The 18,589-nt window shown below is 45.8% G+C and overlaps 2 protein-coding genes across 3 annotated transcripts in view; one reads left to right on the top strand and one right to left on the bottom strand.

Moving 5' to 3' along the window:
* MKRN2 (makorin ring finger protein 2) overlaps positions 1-10,653 on the top strand; it is a 27,607-nt gene extending 16,954 nt beyond the window's left edge. For both annotated transcript variants that reach the window (XM_043588158.1, XM_043588159.1), the window contains exons 5-8: positions 943-1,157; positions 3,195-3,305; positions 8,884-9,028; positions 9,201-10,653. In XM_043588158.1, the coding sequence (XP_043444093.1) occupies positions 943-1,157; positions 3,195-3,305; positions 8,884-9,028; positions 9,201-9,338 (609 nt within the window). In that variant the 3' untranslated portion in view covers positions 9,339-10,653. The remainder of the gene's footprint in view (positions 1-942; positions 1,158-3,194; positions 3,306-8,883; positions 9,029-9,200) is intronic.
* Positions 10,563-18,589, bottom strand: part of RAF1 (Raf-1 proto-oncogene, serine/threonine kinase) — an 83,839-nt gene continuing 75,812 nt past the window's right edge. The window contains 7 exon segments of the mRNA XM_043588157.1: positions 10,563-11,620; positions 11,843-11,977; positions 12,121-12,252; positions 12,610-12,728; positions 14,177-14,223; positions 15,434-15,610; positions 16,356-16,440. Of these exon segments, the coding sequence (XP_043444092.1) occupies positions 11,477-11,620; positions 11,843-11,977; positions 12,121-12,252; positions 12,610-12,728; positions 14,177-14,223; positions 15,434-15,610; positions 16,356-16,440 (839 nt within the window). The 3' untranslated portion in view covers positions 10,563-11,476.

Genomic DNA, 18,589 nt, shown 5'->3' on the forward strand with positions numbered 1-18,589 from the left:
CCCTAGGTTTACATATCTTTGTGGCTGAGATCCAGCCAGGCTGAGTTCTAGAGAATTTAAGAAGCCAAGTATTGGAAGGAACCTTTCAGGTCATTAGGTCCCCAGTGTTCATGGAGGTGCTGCCTCCGCTAGGCTCTGTGCTCGGAATAAAGATGGGGTGAGAGAGATAGAGAGGAGCCTACAGCTGTAGTGTTAGAGCTTGTGAGGACGAGCAGGCCATGGTGTGTGAGGGGGAGTCTGCCACTGTCCATTGTCTCCGCAGGGATGTTCAGGTGAGCACAGAATTAGAGCTTTCCTCTGCACTCAGCTTAGTTGGCCTTTGTCCTATACATACTGGTTAGTCTCCCATCTGTGTCCACCACGAGCTCCCAAGGGCAGAGCCTAGGTCTTCGTACTCTTTGCATTGGCTCTCACACTTGATACACAGTGCTTCACACCGGAGGTATTCAGCATCTGCTCACTGAATGAGTACATTCATTAAATAAACTTATTCTCTTGAGAAGCAGTGCTGCTTACCTCTGATTGTGGACTGCCGGCCTGATGTTTGAAGTTAAGGATTATTCAGCACTTCTGGTAATTGGTGTGGTTCAGAGTGGGCAAGGACAGCACCCAGAAGAGCCAGGAGATCATGGCCCCAGGCTTTGTGAACTCTGTGATCCCACACTGGTCCTCTCATCTTTTGGGACCTCCATGGTCTCAGCTCTAAACTGGGGGTGACCATAACATGCTAGGAAAGCAAGGGGCTGGGCAGGCATTGGTTTGAAGTCTTTTTGTTGTCTGAGAGAGCTTTGTGTCCTCAAGGCAGGGGCCGCCTGGGCTCTGCCTGTGTCTGTCAGAGTGTGCATTCCTTGCTGATCTTGGCTATGGCAGTGTGGCCACAGCCTGCTCCCCAGTAGCCCAGAACCTAATAAGAAGTTTCCCTCCTCTCTCTCCATACTTCAGATCTGCATGTCGACATTCGAACACGAGATGGAAAAGGCCTTTGCCTTCCAAGCAAGTCAGGACAAAGTGTGCAGTATCTGCATGGAAGTGGTCCTTGAGAAGGCGTCTGCTTCTGAGAGGAGGTTCGGGATTCTCTCCAACTGCAATCACACGTACTGCCTGTCCTGCATTCGGCAGTGGAGGTGTGCCAAGCAGTTTGAGAACCCAATCATTAAGTAAGTTCAGCTAGGGGTTCGATTTGGGGCCTTCTGTCCACTTTTCATCCCTCCCTTGTCTTGCACTGCGAAGGTAACTAGTGTGAATCCTAGCCCTGACTGCAGGGACCTGGGCATGTCAGGTATCCTTCTTAAGCCCAAGTGCCTTTTCCTTTAAAACACTGGTCACAACCTCAAAACTTCCTGCCGCCTGCTGCTGGCCTTTAGGGTGTCTGGGGACACTCAGCAAGGATTGGCTGTGTGAGAAGGTGTTAATGGCACTGGCCTATTTGACTCCTCTTTGCCCTTAGGCTGATTACCTGTTCATCTTCTCAAACTTTTTTTTCATATGTAAAATAAGGTTGTTGGAGGATTAAATGGAATAATGCATCTAACACATTTCACGTAGTGTCTGACACGTAGGATGTGCTCAATGGAGCCAACACAGGATCCTTTTCTTCCCCCCAGCTTTATTGAGATTTAACTGACAGAAAACAACATAGGATTTTTCAATTTTGCGGAGGGATGGGGGAAGAACTTAGTCATATTGAAAAGTGTGTTGTGTACTGTTAGAAACTCTTCACAACCGTTTGTCATAATTCTCTCAGACCCAGTGATGATCATTCTCTTTTACAGATAAGAAAACTGGGGTATAGTGATGTCAAGTAACTTGCCTCAAGTCACACATTGGTGTGGTACAATAATAACAGGTTTATTGAAATAAAAGTGTGCGGTTCAGTGGTTTTTAGTATTTTCATGGTTGTACAACCATCACTTCAATATAGTTTTCGAACATTTTCATCATCCCCAAAAGAAACCTGTGCCTGCATTCCCTGCCCATTTTCCCCCTGCTCCTTCTGTCCTGTGGATTTGCCTATTGTGGACATTGATTGTAAATGGAGCCTCCGGTACGCGGCCTCTCTGTGCAGCACTTTCACTCAGCAGGTTTTCAGAGATCGCCCATTTTGCACATGTGCCGGCGCTTCATTCCTCTTCACGGCCGAATAGCATTGCATTGTGTGGATGTCCACGTTTTGTTTGTTCATCAGTTGACAGGCGTTTGGATGGTTTTTCTCTGGGTTATAATAACTAATGCCTCTATGAGTATTCACACACAAGTTGTTGTGTGGCCGTATGTTTGAATTTCTTTTGGGTAGATACCCAGAAGTGGGATTGCTGGGTCATAGGGTAACTGTTCAGCTTATTGAGGAACTGCCGGGCTGCTCTCCACAGCAGCCACACCACAGATGAGGGCTCCACTTGCTCCCCACCTCATCAACACTTGTTACTGGTTGTATCTTGATTTTATTTATTTATTTTCTTAAGTGTATCTATTTTTGAGAAAGGGAGCACGAGCAGGTAAGGGGCAGAGAGGAGACCGGGAATCCTAAGCAGGCTCTGTGCTGAGCTTGAACTCATGAACCATGAGATCATGACCTGAGCCAAAATCAAGAGTCTGAGCTTAACTGACTGAGCGCCCCAGGTGCCCCTCTGTTTCTGATATTAGCCATCCTCGTGGGTATGAAGTGTGATGTATTATGGTTCTGATTTGCATTTCCCTGATAACTAATGATATTGAGCATCTTTTTCTGTGCTTTTCAGCCATTTTGGAGAAATGCCTACTCAGATCTTTTGCCCATTTTAAAATTGGGTTTTTTGTGTGTTTTTTGTAAAGATTTTATTTTAAGTAATCTCTACACTCAAGGTGGGGCTTGAACTAACAACTGCAAAATCAAGAGTCACATGCTCTACTGACTGAGCCAGCCAGGCATTCCAAAGTGGGTTGTCTTTTTATTGTTGAGAAGAATATATTTTTAACAGTAAATAAGGTTCTACACCTGAAACTATTACTATACTATATGTTAACTAACTGTAATTTAAATAAACTTGAAAAAAATGTAGTAAATAAGGTTCTTAGATGATTCTGATTGCACTTTTTGGAATTTTGGGTTAGGAAAACACCTGGAGTGGCCATGCATTTGAGCAAGGGGTTTGGTGGTGCAGTGCGCACAGGGTTTGTAATTCATCTGGCCCATACTGATCTGATTCTAATTTCAGGTCTTGTCCAGAATGCCGTGTGATATCAGAGTTTGTAATCCCAAGTGTGTACTGGGTAGAAGATCAGAATAAAAAGAATGAGTTGATCGAAGCTTTCAAACAGGGAATGGGGTAAGTACTTTGAGTTCAGGCATGATGCCTGTGCCTGCCGGGCAAATGCACTATATTTACATACCTTTGAACCCCACAAGTAATAATGTAATTTTTAGATTTTCAGTTTTGAGATATAATTAACAAATAAAATTTTAAAAGATTTAAAGTGTCACGGTGAGTTCACACATATCATGAAAGGATACTCCCATCCAGTTAATTATAATACATCTATCACCCCCTTTTTTTTTGCTTCATTTTTGGGTGAAAACATCCATGTTCTGCTCTTAGCAAATTTCAGTTTTACAGTGTTATCAACTATAGTCACCATATTTTACATAAGATACTTATTCATCATATAGCTGAAAGTTTGTACTGTTTTACCAACCTTTCCTTATTTACCCTAACCTTTAGTCCCTGGGAATCACTTTTTTACTCTGTGAGTTTGACTGTTTTCATTTGTTTGGGTTTGTTTTAGATTTCACATGTAAGTGATATCAGCATTTGTTTTTCTTTGGTTGATTTCACTTAGCATAATGCCCTCAAGTTCCATCTGTGTTGTCACAAATGGCAGGATATCCTTCTTTGTTGTGGCTGAATAATATTCCATTTTATGTATATTCCACATCTTCTTTATCTATTTGTTGACAGACACTTGGGTTGTTTCTGTATCTTGGCTGTTGTGAATAATGTTATAGCAAACACGGAAGTGTAGATTCTCTTCTAACAGGCATGAGGTGATATCTTATTGTGGTTGTGATTTGCATTTCCCTGATGATTAATAATGTTGAGCAACTTTCCATGTGTCTTGAACATTTGTACGTCTTCTTTGGGGAAAACATCTATTCGGTTCCTCTGCCCATTTTTAAATGGAATGTGGTGGTTGTTTTTTTGCTCTTATATGAGTTCTTTGTAATATTTTCTCCAATTCAGTAGGTTGCCTTTTCATTTTGTTTGGTTTCCTTTGCTGTGCAGAAGCTTTTTAGTTTCATGGAGTCCCACGTGTTTATTTTTGCTTTTGTTGCTTTTGTTTTGGGTGGGCAAATCCACAAAGAACATCTGTTAAATAAGGTGAATGTCAAGGAGCTTACCCCTATGTTTTCTTCTAGGAGTTTTTATGGTTTCAGGGCTTACATTCAAGTCTTCAGTCAGTTTTGAGCTGTTGTGTATGGTGTAAGATAGTGGTCCAGTTTCCCTGGCATGTTTTATTGAAGAGCTTGTCCTTTCCCCATTGAATATCTCTGGCTCCTTTGTCGTAAATTAATTGACTAGATATACATAGGCTTATTTCTGGGCCTTCTATTCTGTTTCACTGAACTATGTATCTGTTTTTATGCTAGTACTAAACTGTTTGGATTACTATAGCTTTGTAGTACAGCTTGAAATCAGGAAATATTATGTCTCCAGGTATGTTGTTCTTTCTTAGGATTGCTTTGGCCATTGGGGGTCTTTGGTGGTTCCATACATATTTTGGGGTTGTTTGTCCTATTTCTGTGAAAAGTGCCATTGTAATTTTGATAGGGGTTTTCAATCTGCAAATTGCTTTGGGCAGTGTAAACATTTTAATGGCATTTTTCCAATCCATGAGCATGGGATACTTCCCATTTATTTATGGCTTTGATTTCTTTCATTGTCTTAATAGTTTTTCAAGTGTACAAGTCTGTTTCACCTCCTCTGCTAAATTTAGTCCTAGGTATTTTATTCTTTTTGATGCAGTTGTAAATGGGGTTGTTTTCTTAATTTCACTTTGATAGTTCATTTAGTATATAGAAAGGCAGATGACTTTTTATAGATTTTGCATCCTGCAACTTTACTGTATGAAGTATGAATATAACATTTACATATGTTAGAACCCAGCAAGGTAATATGATTTTTGCATTTGAAAACTCACATTTTTTTTAAGAGAAAAAGTTTATATTTACTCAGATAATTTACTATTTCCAGTGCTCTTTGATTTGGTTTATGATTCTTTCCAGTTGGTATAATTTACCTTCAGCCTCAAGGACTGCTTTTAACGTTTGTTGATGTGGTGGTGATGAATTTTTAGTTTTCTTTTCAGCTGAAATTGCATTTCTGTTCATTAAGGATATTTTCACTGAATATTGGTCTGATCGGTCCTATTTCCATCTTTGTCTCCTTTTGCAGTTAATACAGTTCTGGGTTAACAGTTTATTTTCTTTTTGTACTTTGCAAATATTGTTCTATTATATTCTGGCCTCTAGTTTCTGAGAAGTCAGTGGTCATTCACATTATGTCATTTCTCTAGGGTTGCTTTCAAGATTGTCTCTTTATCTTGGTTTTCAACAGTTTGCTCTTTTGCCTGGGAATGGTTTTCTTCATATTGTACTATGTATTTTTCTCTGAATATGTAGGGTTTCGTCATCCACCAAATTTAGGGAAATTTTGGCCATCACATTTTTTCCCTGCCCTGTTTCTTCTTCTCCTGGGACTCTTAATTACATGTGATAGACTTTTTGATATTACCCTAATAAGCATTGGGGTCTGTTCATTTCTTTACAATTTTTTTTTTTAGTATTTATTTATTTTTGAGAAAGAGAACAGAGTACGAGCAGGGGAAGGAGAGGGAGGGAGGGAGACACAGAATCCGAAGCAGGCTCCAAGCTGTCAGCATAAAGTCCAGCATGGGGCTCGAACTCACAAACCGTGACATCATGACCTGGGTCGAAGTCAGACACTTAACTGAGCCAACCCAGGTGCCCCTTAAGCAACATTTCTAATCTCAGTTCGTTTTGTTTTTAATTTTTTCTTTTAATATTTGTTTATTTTTGAGAGAGAGAGACAGCGTGAGCAGAAGGGACAGATAGAGGGAGACACAGAGTCTGAGACAGGCTCCAGGCTGTGAACTGTCAACACAGAGCCCGACGCGGGGCTCGAACTCACAAACTGTGAGATCATGACCTGAGCCGAAGTCGGACGCTTAACTGACTGAGCCACCCAGGCGCCCCAAGTTTGTTTTTTAATCCTTGGTTAAGTTGCTGTGAGCCTGTTGCACTGATGTGTGGGCCAGCCATTTGTGCTGAGTTAACGTGTAGTATTGGCATGCTTCTTCTCGTGTACTTTTCTGTGTGGGATTGCTTCCATTGGATGATTTCCTCTCTTTTTGTTGGTCCTTCAGGCCCAAGAAACTGGATTTGACCCTGAAGGTTTAGACACCCAACATTGGCATGCTTGAGGCTAAAAGCTGTTTTTTCTAAAAAAAAAAAAAAAAAAAAAAAAAAAAAAAAAAAAAAAAGAGTCTTGACATTCTGTTCTTCCTGGTGCCTAATTTCTTGAAGGATCCTCCTGCTGCCTTCAGGTCTTTAAAAAAAATTTGTATTGCTAGTTATTTGCAGGAGGGTCAGGTCTGGTAGAAGTGTGCTTGGCTGTACTAAAGAGCGCCGTATGTCACCTTTTTTAATGGTTCCTTCAGATTGCCTGTCACTTAGTAAAAGCTGGTCATTTTCCTGGTTTACCAGTTTCCGCGCACCCCGCCCCCCCCACCATGTGTTATATCTCCACCAGAGGGCAGGAGTGGCAAAGGTGGAGGGGCTGGACTATAGAAAGCAGCTGTGCTGGAGTTGGGAAATTCTCATGTTCTTGCTCTTTGGGTTGGTCTTGGCCTTAGTTTCTATTGATGGTGATGTTTTTATGTGTTCCACACACATTTAATGTGCACCTACTACAGGCCAGGCACCTTCAAGCTAAGCACCAATGGAGGACATCAAGCATAGATTAGTAATTTCACTGAAAATTGCAGAAGGGCAATATTATTGCATGTTTTTTGGTGACAAATTCTTAATGAGAGTACCAAGCCACATGTCACAACAGAGAAAGCACTTGGATCCACCTGGGAGCATCAGGGAAAGCAGCATGGGGACCCTGAGCCATGAAGCATGAACAGCTATCTGTGTGTGTAGAGAGGGGAGGACAGAGTGGAATGACAGGGGTACAGAATGATACAAATGTGTCTGGGTAGCAGTGGCCCTGGGATTGAGAGAGGTGTGTAGAAGGATGTGGTAGGACCTACAGGGACAGATAGGCTGGAGTGGAATCTCGGGGGGTTGGGGGGGTGCAGAACAAGCGACACACTGTTGGGCACGCTCCTTGGTGGTAATGTGAAGAGGCTGGAACCTGGTGGGAGCGAGGCCAATTAAGAAATGACTGTGGCGGGTAGCAGAGGACAGCACCCCCAGGGGCTTTAGTAGTGTGGGGGCAGGGAAGGATGGAGTGATTGGAGGCGTAACAATTGGGAGAGCTGAGAGCAAAGAGGCAGTCAGAGTGCACTGTCCTTGGTGACCAGGTAAGGCTGGGGGAGAAAAAAGCACAGTATTGGGGGGCAGGACTAGAGAATCACTTTTTGAACTTGAGTTTATTAAAGCCAGTGTCCAGCAGATTGGTGAGAACTCACTGCCTGAGCAGTCATTTGAAGATCTCAGAGCCTCAGGGGTGGAGGCTGTGACAGGTCTGTGTCCGCACCTCTGTACCTCTGCTTGGATCCCCTCCCCAGCCCGTGCTGGGGTCACACTTGGTAGGAGTGGGTGCCCAGGCAAGCACGGCACGCCGTCCTTCACTGGACATTTGTTAGGGGGCTTTCTCTGTGCCGCTCTGAGGTCTCAGAGACCCTCACCACCAGTCTCTGGCATCCTCTTGTCTGAGAAGACAGACACTGGTGTCAAGAGTCTCCCTTCTTTGTTATCAGCCACTGTCACATACCCCACCTGCCCCTGGTAGCAGTAGCCTGCCCTTTCTGTGGTGATCTTGCTTTCTCTTCCCTTCCTCAGGACTCCCAGATGCCCTCTTGCCTTTTTGGGCATCTTCACCCCTTCTTCACCATGGGATCATTTGATTATAAGCCAAATTTCCTGTAAGCAAGAAGAAATAAGAATTTTCTGGTGGTTGTGTTTTTCCTGAGGAACAGGTGTTCTTAATGTAGGGATCTGTGGGTAGAATTTGAAGATGGGGGGGGAAGGGGGATGAACTTTTTGCTGTGTTTTTTAGACCTGTGTATTTCATTTTATCCATTTAAAAAACTTTCCTGAGAAGGGGTCCGTAGAGTTAACATAACACAGAGTTAAGAAGCCCTGATTTAGATCTAGAGGGTGGGGACCAAGGAAAATTGGAGTGAGACCTCTAACTTTGGGCAGCTGCTGAAATTCACTGCTTTTCCTGTGCCTCCTAAGTCAAGGCTCCTGGGGTCACATTGACATCATTGCTGGCTAGGAGGAAGGGAAATTTCCCTGGGTGGTGCTGCTATTGGGACTTTGAGCTGAGGCAAGTAGCCCAGCTTCAGAACCTTGGAGCCCTGACAACCAGCTCAGAGCAGCCATCAGGTTGTCCTCCCCCGAATGCCTGAGTACTGCAAGCTCAAAACAGTGAAGTCCCCCGTGCAAGTTCAATTCTGTGTGAGGCCACATATCACAATGGCAACACTATCCAACTTGGAAATCAGCATCCTAACCTCATGGAGCCTCAGTTTCCCCACCTATGAAGTAAGGCTCATCTAGCTCTGGCATTGTGGGCAGGGACAGAGGAAAGCCTTGGTTCTTCTGGGGCCCAGGCTCTCCCACAATCCTGTTGACTTTTTCTTTCTGCTTTTCAGGAAAAAAGCTTGTAAATACTTTGAGCAAGGCAAAGGGACCTGCCCATTTGGAAGCAAATGCCTTTACCGCCATGCTTACCCTGACGGGCGGCTGGCAGAGCCTGAGAAACCTCGGAAGCAGCTCAGTTCTGAGGGCACTGTGAGGGTAAGGACTTTGATGTCTCTGTCAAGGACACTTACATGGTGGCATTTCCGGGTACTGGTGCTTTCCCTAATAGCTTTGGTACCAGGGAACGGGGTGAGCAAAAGAAAAACAGCATCTGGCCTTCACGTTACCACTAATAACCACCAGGCATGTTTGCTGGCTCTTTTTGCAGTTCTTTAATTCAGTGCGACTCTGGGATTTCATTGAGAACCGAGAAAGCCGGCATGTCCCCAATACTGAAGACGTTGACATGACAGAGCTTGGGGACCTCTTCATGCACCTGTCTGGAGTGGAGTCGTCAGAACCCTAAGGAGTAGCCAGTTATCCCTGTACCTTGGGCTCTGCCGGCCAAGCCTTCCCAAGCTAGGGCGTGCGGAGCTTCCTTCACTGCAGCCTGAGCTGCACCTGACCTTGGTCTCATCCACTCCATTATTACAGCCGTGGGAGGAGTGAAGGATATAAAATAGCCCAACAAGTATATGGAATCGCTACTTTTATAGTTGATCTCTTTAGTTGCATCTCAAGCTTCTCAGAGGGACCAGCTGACCAGCCAGATGGGAGTTTTGATTGACTGCTTTTAAAAGCAACCTGGCTCCTATCCTTGAGCTTTAGCTCCCTAGAAACAGTCACCGTGCAGATTCGTTTTTCTTAACCAAGTATTCCTCACCCTTATAAAACGATTCCTCTCTAGTCGATTTCCCTAGTGTACTTAGTGTGTAGTCAAAACTGTTTCTTGAAAAGCTCTGTATAAATCAACAAGTGGGCACCACACACCTTAGCCTAAAACTTGTGCTCTTCAGTGTCCCAAATCAGAGCAGGAGTCCCGTTGCCTGTTCAATAAATTCCCTGTAAGGAGGGGGCTCTTGAAGTAGGCAGTGTAGGTCAGAGGTATGGCCCCTCGTTTCTGGTTGGTGTTGGGGCCACGTGCTCCAGGGAAACCCGTCCCCGGCTGTCACCGGTGGGCTTTCTTGGGGCTCTCTTTGGGCTCATGCCCCAAGGGTAGTTTTACTGAGGGTCAACACACACACAGACACATGCTCTTCTGTGTGGCCCCTGCTCAAAGCCACGTGTTCTGTAAGCCTGGCTTTGATTTGAACTTTTAGTAAGAAGTGAAATGGCATGCAGCAGTTTCTGGTTCTGACTCAGCAGTGGTCCTGAACAGAACAAGTCCTCTGTCATCAGTTGTGACTTTAATTGAAGGAACGTAACTTTGTGAATCAGAACAAATTCACCCCAGGCCTGAATTAATCTATTTTTATAAATAGGTATAGATACCAAATATTTTATAAAATGCATTAAAGTGTAGGTAGAAAAAGGTTTACTCTTACCTGAGTTTAGAATGCTTGCTTTTTCCATTTTTTATAGTTAACTCTTTAGTGAAGGGTGATAGCACAAAGACTGAATTAGATTCCTTCGCAGCAGAGGCTCTGGGCCTGTTTCCTCCTGCTTGAGTTCTTGCTCCAGGAGGGATGAACAAATGGGAGAGTTCAAGCTGTAAGCTCAGTATTTAAAAGGAAGAAACAGCCATTAAACCTACATTTAATTTATTTTATTAAAATAACATAATTGAACCATCAGATAACTGTATTTTGTCAGGCGCAATAAAAACAAAATTAAAACCCAAATCATCAAGAAAACCTGTATTCCTGGCTTCCTTGCATACACGTGATGTGACTGAAGAGAAAGGCTGGCCCGGCAGCCCCGCCCCATAGGGGCAGCTCCTGGAAGACAGATTCAGCATGATGGAAGACTGCTCCCTGAGAGGGCGGAGACTGGGAGGGGCAGGCCAAACGCCTCTTCGGAAAACGTCCCAATGCACTGGAGACCTCCAAGGAAAGGAAGTGCCCCCGAAGTCAAGGTCCATAGTTCCATAGTACCAACGCAGGTTCCTTCAGGCGGCCGTCGTCTCGACAGTCCTGGGCTGTTTGGTGCGTTATGTGCAAAACTACCTGTTTGGCGCCATACCACTAGCTCTGAAGAACCGTCCTTCCGTGACAAGCATTCCACATAGGAGCTGATGCCCCAAATCCACATGTCCACATCAGGGCTGGTTTGTCTGCTACCTTCATTTCCCCTCTGAGTGCTTTTTCTTGCCCTAAAAATACTCATTTAGCCAATAGCTGGGGCCCCAGATCATGTATTGCCAACTGTAGCCACTGGTGCATCTGGAGAAGGCTTGGCTCATGAGCGGGGGGGTGGGGGGGGGGGGTGGAGAGATGCAGGGAGGGAGCAGGACAAACCAGCATTGCAAATGGCTTCCCTCTCCCAGGGCCAGAAAGGGTAGAAAAGAAGGCAACATGAAGTTAAGGCCCTGTGAGTAGTCTAGAAGGTCCTTAGCAGCAGCTTCTCTGAAAATGAGCTCTCTGCCTCCATCAAAAGGGAGGAGAAAGGTGGTGCCTGCTGACTTCCCTTCCTCCCCTGGTGGCCTGAGTGCAGGTGCAAAGTCAGCTAGAAGACAGGCAGTCTAGGGGATGTGGTCAACGTGCAGGCGTTGATATCCTCAGTGTGGGCCGCCCGGTGCAGGGATGGCTCAGAAGCACTCCGGTTGATTTTCGGCAGAGAGTGTTGGAGAAGCTCGATGGAAGACAGGATCTAAAATGAAGCAGTGTCATTAGGTGGGTTTGGTGTCACAGCAGAAGCAGCAGCAGCAGCTCTCAGTGAGGAGCCCAAACACGGGCCCTTGTCCCCACCCCACCTGCAGCATCTGGTGCAGAACACGAGCCCTGTCCTATAGAAAACCCACACCTCCCTCCTCATTTCTGTCATTAGGAATTTCTGCTGGGATCCGTTCCCACCCCTTGAGCTGAGTCTTACCTGGGGAAAAAGAGGCCTCTCTTCCTTAACCTTCTTCACACAGTCAGCTACAAGCCTCTTCATTGCTTTGGGGCAGTTCTTATATAGCTTACTGAGGTCTGGGGAGGCATATCCTCGGCCCACCATGAAGATGATCTAAGAGGAAGGAAACCGTTGAGGGACTGGGTGGAGGCACAACAGAGACAGCAACTTCTGAACCTCCTGCTCACACTGGCAGGAGGCCCAGGGCCTTCCACAGCTGAATCTGGATCTGCAGCAGCCAGCAACAGTGCACGTACCTGGTCGCGGTTATTGATGTGGGAGTAAGGAAGCTCCCCTGTCATGAGCTCATAGAGCACAATGCCGTAGGAGTAGACATCAGACTGGAAGCTGAATGGGTTATTATCCTGCATTCGGATCACCTCGGGGGCCTACAGGGACAAAATGCATTCATTCATCACCATGTGGGCCCCACAGACATCCAGGTGCCAGGCTGTCCCTTCCCCTGGATATAAGACAGTCCTTTCCTCAGTTCTGCACCTCTTCCCCGCTCGGGCTCACACAAGCTCGGGAAGCCTAGTCTCTGGTACCCAGCACCGATGCCTCAGTATGGTTCTGATCACTAGCTTCCAGAAAACCCAAATTTGCCTCAGGCTGTCTGACGTCACTGAAGGCCTCACTGAGGTATCTGGACTTCCAGGAAAATGTCGAGAAATGTAAGTTTACACACAGACCTCCGGGGTACCCCTTCCACCTGCACTCTGCTAGGGGGAGCCTTGCCTCCTCACCATCCACAGGACAGAGCCAGTGGGTTGTTCGACCTGCTGAGAACCACTCCAGCGCGACTTTACTGTTGCCAAACCAAAATCTCCAATTTTCACCGTCAGGCCTTCATGGAGAAATATATCTCAATGCTTGTTAAGGACTCTGGTTTCAAAAGAACGGTCAAGTTAATTTTAAACCACTTCCCAAAGGTCTGAAGAGCAGACCATCTCTCTGCTCTGCGCCCCGCCCCTCCCCTCCCCTCTGACTGCCCCAGCCTCCTTTGCACTGATTTGCTTGGATTTCTACAGTTGTAAAAAGTGCTTCCAAACTGCCTTTCTTCCATGAGGCATGTAGCAGTTGCTCAGGGCGGCAGATTATTTGGCTCCAGCCAAAAATCAGGCTATTTCCCCCTGCTGCTTCTCCCCATTTACACATCTAGGTGCCAGGTCCCTGGCCTTCTGACCTTCCCATATAACAAGGGAATCTTAAACCCGAAGATTTCTCAGAGAACAGGCTGCCATCTGCAGCTTCTTACCAGAAGCCAAGTGTGATGGCTTACATTGGTTTCTGCCTGCTGTGTGCCCTCAAATGACAAACGTGTGAATAACAATTCAGCATTCATTAAGCACTGAATGCTATCCAAAGAAATCTCTCACTAGAATAGGTACCACTTGGTGACTTCACATCAGGACCAAACTCCCCTCATTTCTGGGTAAAGAGGTCAGGCACAAGGTGACTTGTGATCTGCCAATGCCCAGTAATACATACCACCATCAAATCTGTGGTGTCTGCTTTCATGGCATAACGTATCACTCCCAAAAACCCACCGTTAAAAGGTATCTCATAGGGACGCTTGGGTGGCTCAGTCAGTTAAATGTCTGACTTTGGCTCAGGTCATGATCTCACGGTTCGTGAGCTCGAGTCCCATGTCAGGCTCTGTGCTGACAGCTCAGAGCCTGGAGCCTGCTTCGGATCCTGGGTCTCCCTCTCTCTCTGCCCCTTCCCCGCTTGTGTTCTCTTTCAGTCTCTCAAAAATGAATGTTAAAAAAAAAAGTATCTCATGCCTCAGACATGTGGCCCAAATAGGCCATGTCCCATAATCCAACTCAACACAACTGTAGTGCCTCTCACTGGCCAAGAAGCAGAGCAAGGCTGTAACGCTACACACTCCTCTCCAAGACACAGGCTGCAGGTGGGAGGCAGATGTATAGAGGTTACGTTTCCTGCCCCACAGCATGAAAACTCTCCAGTCTTTATTCCCCTTCTATAAAAACATACTAAGTCTCAGAAAGAGGAAGGGCTGGTTCCAACAGTGAGTGACCTAGTGAGCGCTTTGACAATCTTGCAACATCTGGCCTTCAGCTCCCTTCTGACCAGACACACATGGTCCACACACTAGAGATGAACATGACAGACAAAAGCCCCGTTCCTCCAAGCTAAATTTAGTAACAAACAGCATAATAAAACTTGCAAGCATAACCCAAACACCTATCTCCTGTGGAAAACTTTCCAAAATCACTTTTACTGAGATAAGCTTTAAAAAGTTTCAGTTTTTCTAAATTTAGAAATGAAATAACCATCAAAGGATACTGTTGGATTTCATGTCTCTGTGGATGATATTCTTTGCATGCAAATAGCTGTGAAGGGAAAAAATCTATTAAAACCAGTTATCTAAGAGAAATGGGTAGAAAGCATCTTCACATGACAGCTAGGAAGGAAGCCACCTGGCCGCCTGATGCCCAACGAGGGCTACATGCAGGAACTGGTGGTGTGCGGATGCAGGCCAGGCCACATTGCGTGTTACCCGGAGGTGAGGTCATAGCACAAATGGGACGACTCTTTAAGCATCAGTTCTACTCAAAAAGTAATTCTGACAACCTGAATGTCCACCAACTAATGAATGCATAAATGAAACATGGCCCACCCGTACAAACGCAGTCTTATTCGGCTACAGAAAGAATAAAGTGATACAATGTGGATGAACCCCTCAAAACTGTAGGCTAAGTCGAGTCAGACACAAAAGACCTCATTTTCTATCTTGACGATTGTTCTAAAATTACACATTCAGTCTACACAACTCTGAATGTACTAAAAAACCACTGAGCTGTACACATTTAAAGGGTGAATTTTATAATCTGTGGATTATATCTATAATTTTTTTCTAAAAGGTAATGCTATTTCTTAATTCCGTATGGATTTTAAAAAGCAGAACATGAGATTTTACATGGCACCTGCAAGCGCCGCTTTAGCTTACGCCTCCAGACATGTAGTGCTATGAGTTCTCACTCTCCCACTAAGGGATAAATTAGAGGAAGTGACACACACACACACACACACACACATACACACACCACACGCCACAACCCCCTTTGACAGAGAGACGTGTTCAAGCAGAGATTCAAACAGGTAGTGTTTCATGGAGGCACAAGGGAGGACTTTTCAGCCTTCCCTAAAAGGAAAATAAATTATCCAAAAACATCCGCTCAGACCCTCGTGTGCAACAAGCGCGCTGCGCATGGGCCACACCTGAGACCGCACACTTGTAGAGGGCAGTGCACAGCTGTCTGGGCAGAAGGTACTGAGCCCACACTACTGAGCTCTTGGGGGTCTGGGTGAATTCTCAGGGAAGTGGTTTCAACCTGAATCTGAGCCTCTAGGGGAGCAGCCTCAGCTCAGACGAAGAACCTGGAGCTCTCATTCCTTCAGCCCACACCAGAGGCTGACTTTCAGCTGTGCAACATCACAGAAATCATGTAGGAGACTTGGCTTTTTGCTAACCCAGGTTCCGATTCAGGGCAGGTTGATACCTGGACCCCCGACTTTCCAGTCGACAAGCCATCTACTCACTCCATTCCCTGAGCAGTCTGGCGGGCGATGTCAATCAACTGGAACATCTGGAACTTAGTCTCCTGGACATGCAGGTGTTTGTAGAGGCTGCTGCCCTCGCACCACTGGGTCACAATTGCCAGGTTGTCCTTTGTCATGTAGCCCATGAAGAGCAGGATGTTCACGTGCCGTGTTTTGCTGGAGGAGGGAGGAGAAAAAAGTCTCTGAATTCTCTGAATCTTCTGTTGCTGCAGAACAGAGAGATGTACTCTGCTTTCCCACCGACACCGGATCCTGAGTGTCCTCAATGCTACCGTGCTTACAATCTGGGTGGTTGGCAAAGCACACACAAGCCTGCTGATAATTGAGTTGGGGTTGTGACAAAGGACCCCTCAGTGCTAGCCTTCAGAGAGAGGACATTCTCATTGTACATGATTCCTCCCACAGGGGGTCACAAGGAACCCTCGTCTGGGGAATCCATCATTATTCACCTTATTCCTATAGGTCTAAACAATGACTCAAAGGTTTTGAAGTCCAAAAGAAAGCAAATTGGCTATAAAGAGTTCTTGGAAATAAACGTGAAAACAGAACCTATTTCTCACTATCTCAAACCAGAACCCAGAGAAGAACCTGGGCTACTGTGTGTGGTGTGCCCAGAGACCTGAAGCAGTAGAGGGGTGTATGCTCATCAAAGAGGGCTCTTCTAAAGGTCTGACAACCCCGTAAGCTGGAAGGAAACCTCCCATGCATTCCCTTTCACTTGTAAGGAAGGAGTTTCCACCACAAGACTCCGCAGTGAACACTCACTAACCACCAGTCCTGGCCATAGGCCCTCAGAGACAGGTCCGTGCCATGCGGCCCGCTTATCTGCAGTTGACACACCACCACCCACACCCGTCCCCTGCTGCTCCAGAGAGGCCGGAAAGGCTAGCTTTCTACTCACCGTAGGACAGCCACCTCATTCCTGAAGGCCTGGAACTGCTCTGGCGTGGGGTCGACAACTTTTAGAATTTTCACTGCAACATCTCCTGCAAATTATAGTCAGTACGATCAGCTGAATGAGCTTACTTTGTTATTTTTCACATACCCTAGTCCTGAGAAAGAGTGAATCACTTATTCAGATATCATGTGCCTACACAAGTGGAATAGGCAAATTTCCAAATTATTCAAGTACTTGAAAAAAGTTAAGTATATTATACTACTATCCTTTAAATACCACCACACACGCCTTGAATATGGGTCTGGTTTAAACTCTTCCTATCAAGCCTGGCATCCCCAGTGTGACTGGGGAATAGGTGAAAACCTGGGCCTGTGAGGGCCACACTGGCAGGTGAACTGGAATGGCCGGCAGATACAGGAGTTTTGGGGCCAGAAGGCTGGTGCCAGCAAACAGGCCATTTGGCAAGCAGTTGATGCCAAACTCAGCAGCCACATTCTAATGAGACCCGAGATGGTCCCTTGTACACAAAGATACATATCGAAATTAAGCTTCTTTGCCTTTAATACCATGAAGAAGCAATCCTAATGATTAATATCGATTGCTTACTACGCCCTTGCGCCACATGTGCCTTCACAGGCATTGTCACCTTTAATCCTCATAGTTGCCCTGTGATGTAAATACTGTTATCCTCATTTTACAGGGAACAGAGAAGCGTAGTCAACTCTCCAACGTCATTTAACCAAAACACAAAAGTGCTGGAGCCAGGATTAGAATGCCAGTCTGACTCCAATGGCTGCCCTTCTAACTTCCATACTGACAACAGACTGTCAATCACCATGAGCCTCTTTACCTAACTTTAGAAACATCCAGAGATTAACTCTACTTTATATGTGCTACTGATTTAGAAGGCACTTTCAGAAATGTTTCTACACTATAACGGTCATTTTAATAAATTACATGAAGCCCTATTAGGACCTCAGATTTTCTTGGCAAATGAATTTATCAAAACATAGCCTTCTGGGTAGCTCTTTCTGCCCACGCGTCCTGTGCCTGTGCTTTAATAAAGTCACCTTAAAAACAAACAAAACCATAGCCTTCTGGTGATCAAATAAAGGAGTTGGTTGATGGCACCTTAGAGGTAACAGAATTCCTCCACTTATCAAGCATGCCCCCTTGGCAGCACCCCTGTGCAGCCTCTGTGGGAGCATTCCTCACTTCACTGGAGTACTAGTTGTTAAGGACATGGGTTTTAAAAAAATTTTATCTTTTTTTTTTAATTTGAAAGAGGGCACACATGCGAGCAAGCGGGAAGGGGGTGGGGGTGAGGGGGACTCAATCCCACAACCCTGGGATCAAGACATGAGCCAAAATCAAGACTCAGACACTCAACCAACTGAGCCACCCAGGCGCCCCAAAGAGATGGTTCTTATGGCAGGTCCCGAACTGTTGTCCTGTCATCATCTCTGGTTTTATCATCCAAAGCTAAAGTCCCCACCTAACAGTAGGGGCTCATCCACTTCACTGGCACATGTATTTCCCGAGGACCCAGGGCTGCCTCTTGGGAGACGCATTCTGCAGTCACAGCTGCCTTCTCTCCAGGAAGATGGAGCTGGTAAACCATGCAGCTCCATTTAAGCTCCTTATGACTGAGGAGGAGGATAAGAGTCTCCTGCAGAACTGCTCATTCTGGAGCAGTCTGAGCCAAGATAAGAATGCTGGGCGTAAGGGACAAAGACAAAATCTGTTTGCAGAGAGGATGGAGAAAGGTTTCCTGAAACAAATGGGATATATGCCAAGGGAAGGATTTTACTAAGTGGGACATGCTGTTCCAAACTACATAGGTCAGGAACAAAGGTAAGGTAAGGTAAGGGGGAAGAAGGAAACAGGAGCTGTGCTTGGTGAACTCTGATGTGTGACCTGGGCCCCTGCAGTCTACGACAGAGGCCAGGGAGGAAGGAGTCCTGGCCCAAGAGCCCTGTATCTGCAGACAAAATACAGGGACAGCAGTGACAGCGGGGACAGAAAGGAAGGGGTGAAGGCAAGAAACTCCAGGAAGGTGGGCTGATCTGATGTGGCAGTCAACTGAGTGGTGGGGCCAGGAGATGACATTGCTGTTGGCCCAGGCACTGGACAAGGCTTGAGAGGGATAGGCCGGGGTGGGTGGAGGAAGGCTTGGGGAGATGCTGGATGGGCCCTCAGGACGGTTTGCTCCTTGGGACCTTACTAGTTCACAAGTC

This window comes from Prionailurus bengalensis, chromosome A2 (assembly GCF_016509475.1).
Source record: "Prionailurus bengalensis isolate Pbe53 chromosome A2, Fcat_Pben_1.1_paternal_pri, whole genome shotgun sequence".
NCBI lineage: Eukaryota > Metazoa > Chordata > Mammalia > Carnivora > Felidae > Prionailurus > Prionailurus bengalensis.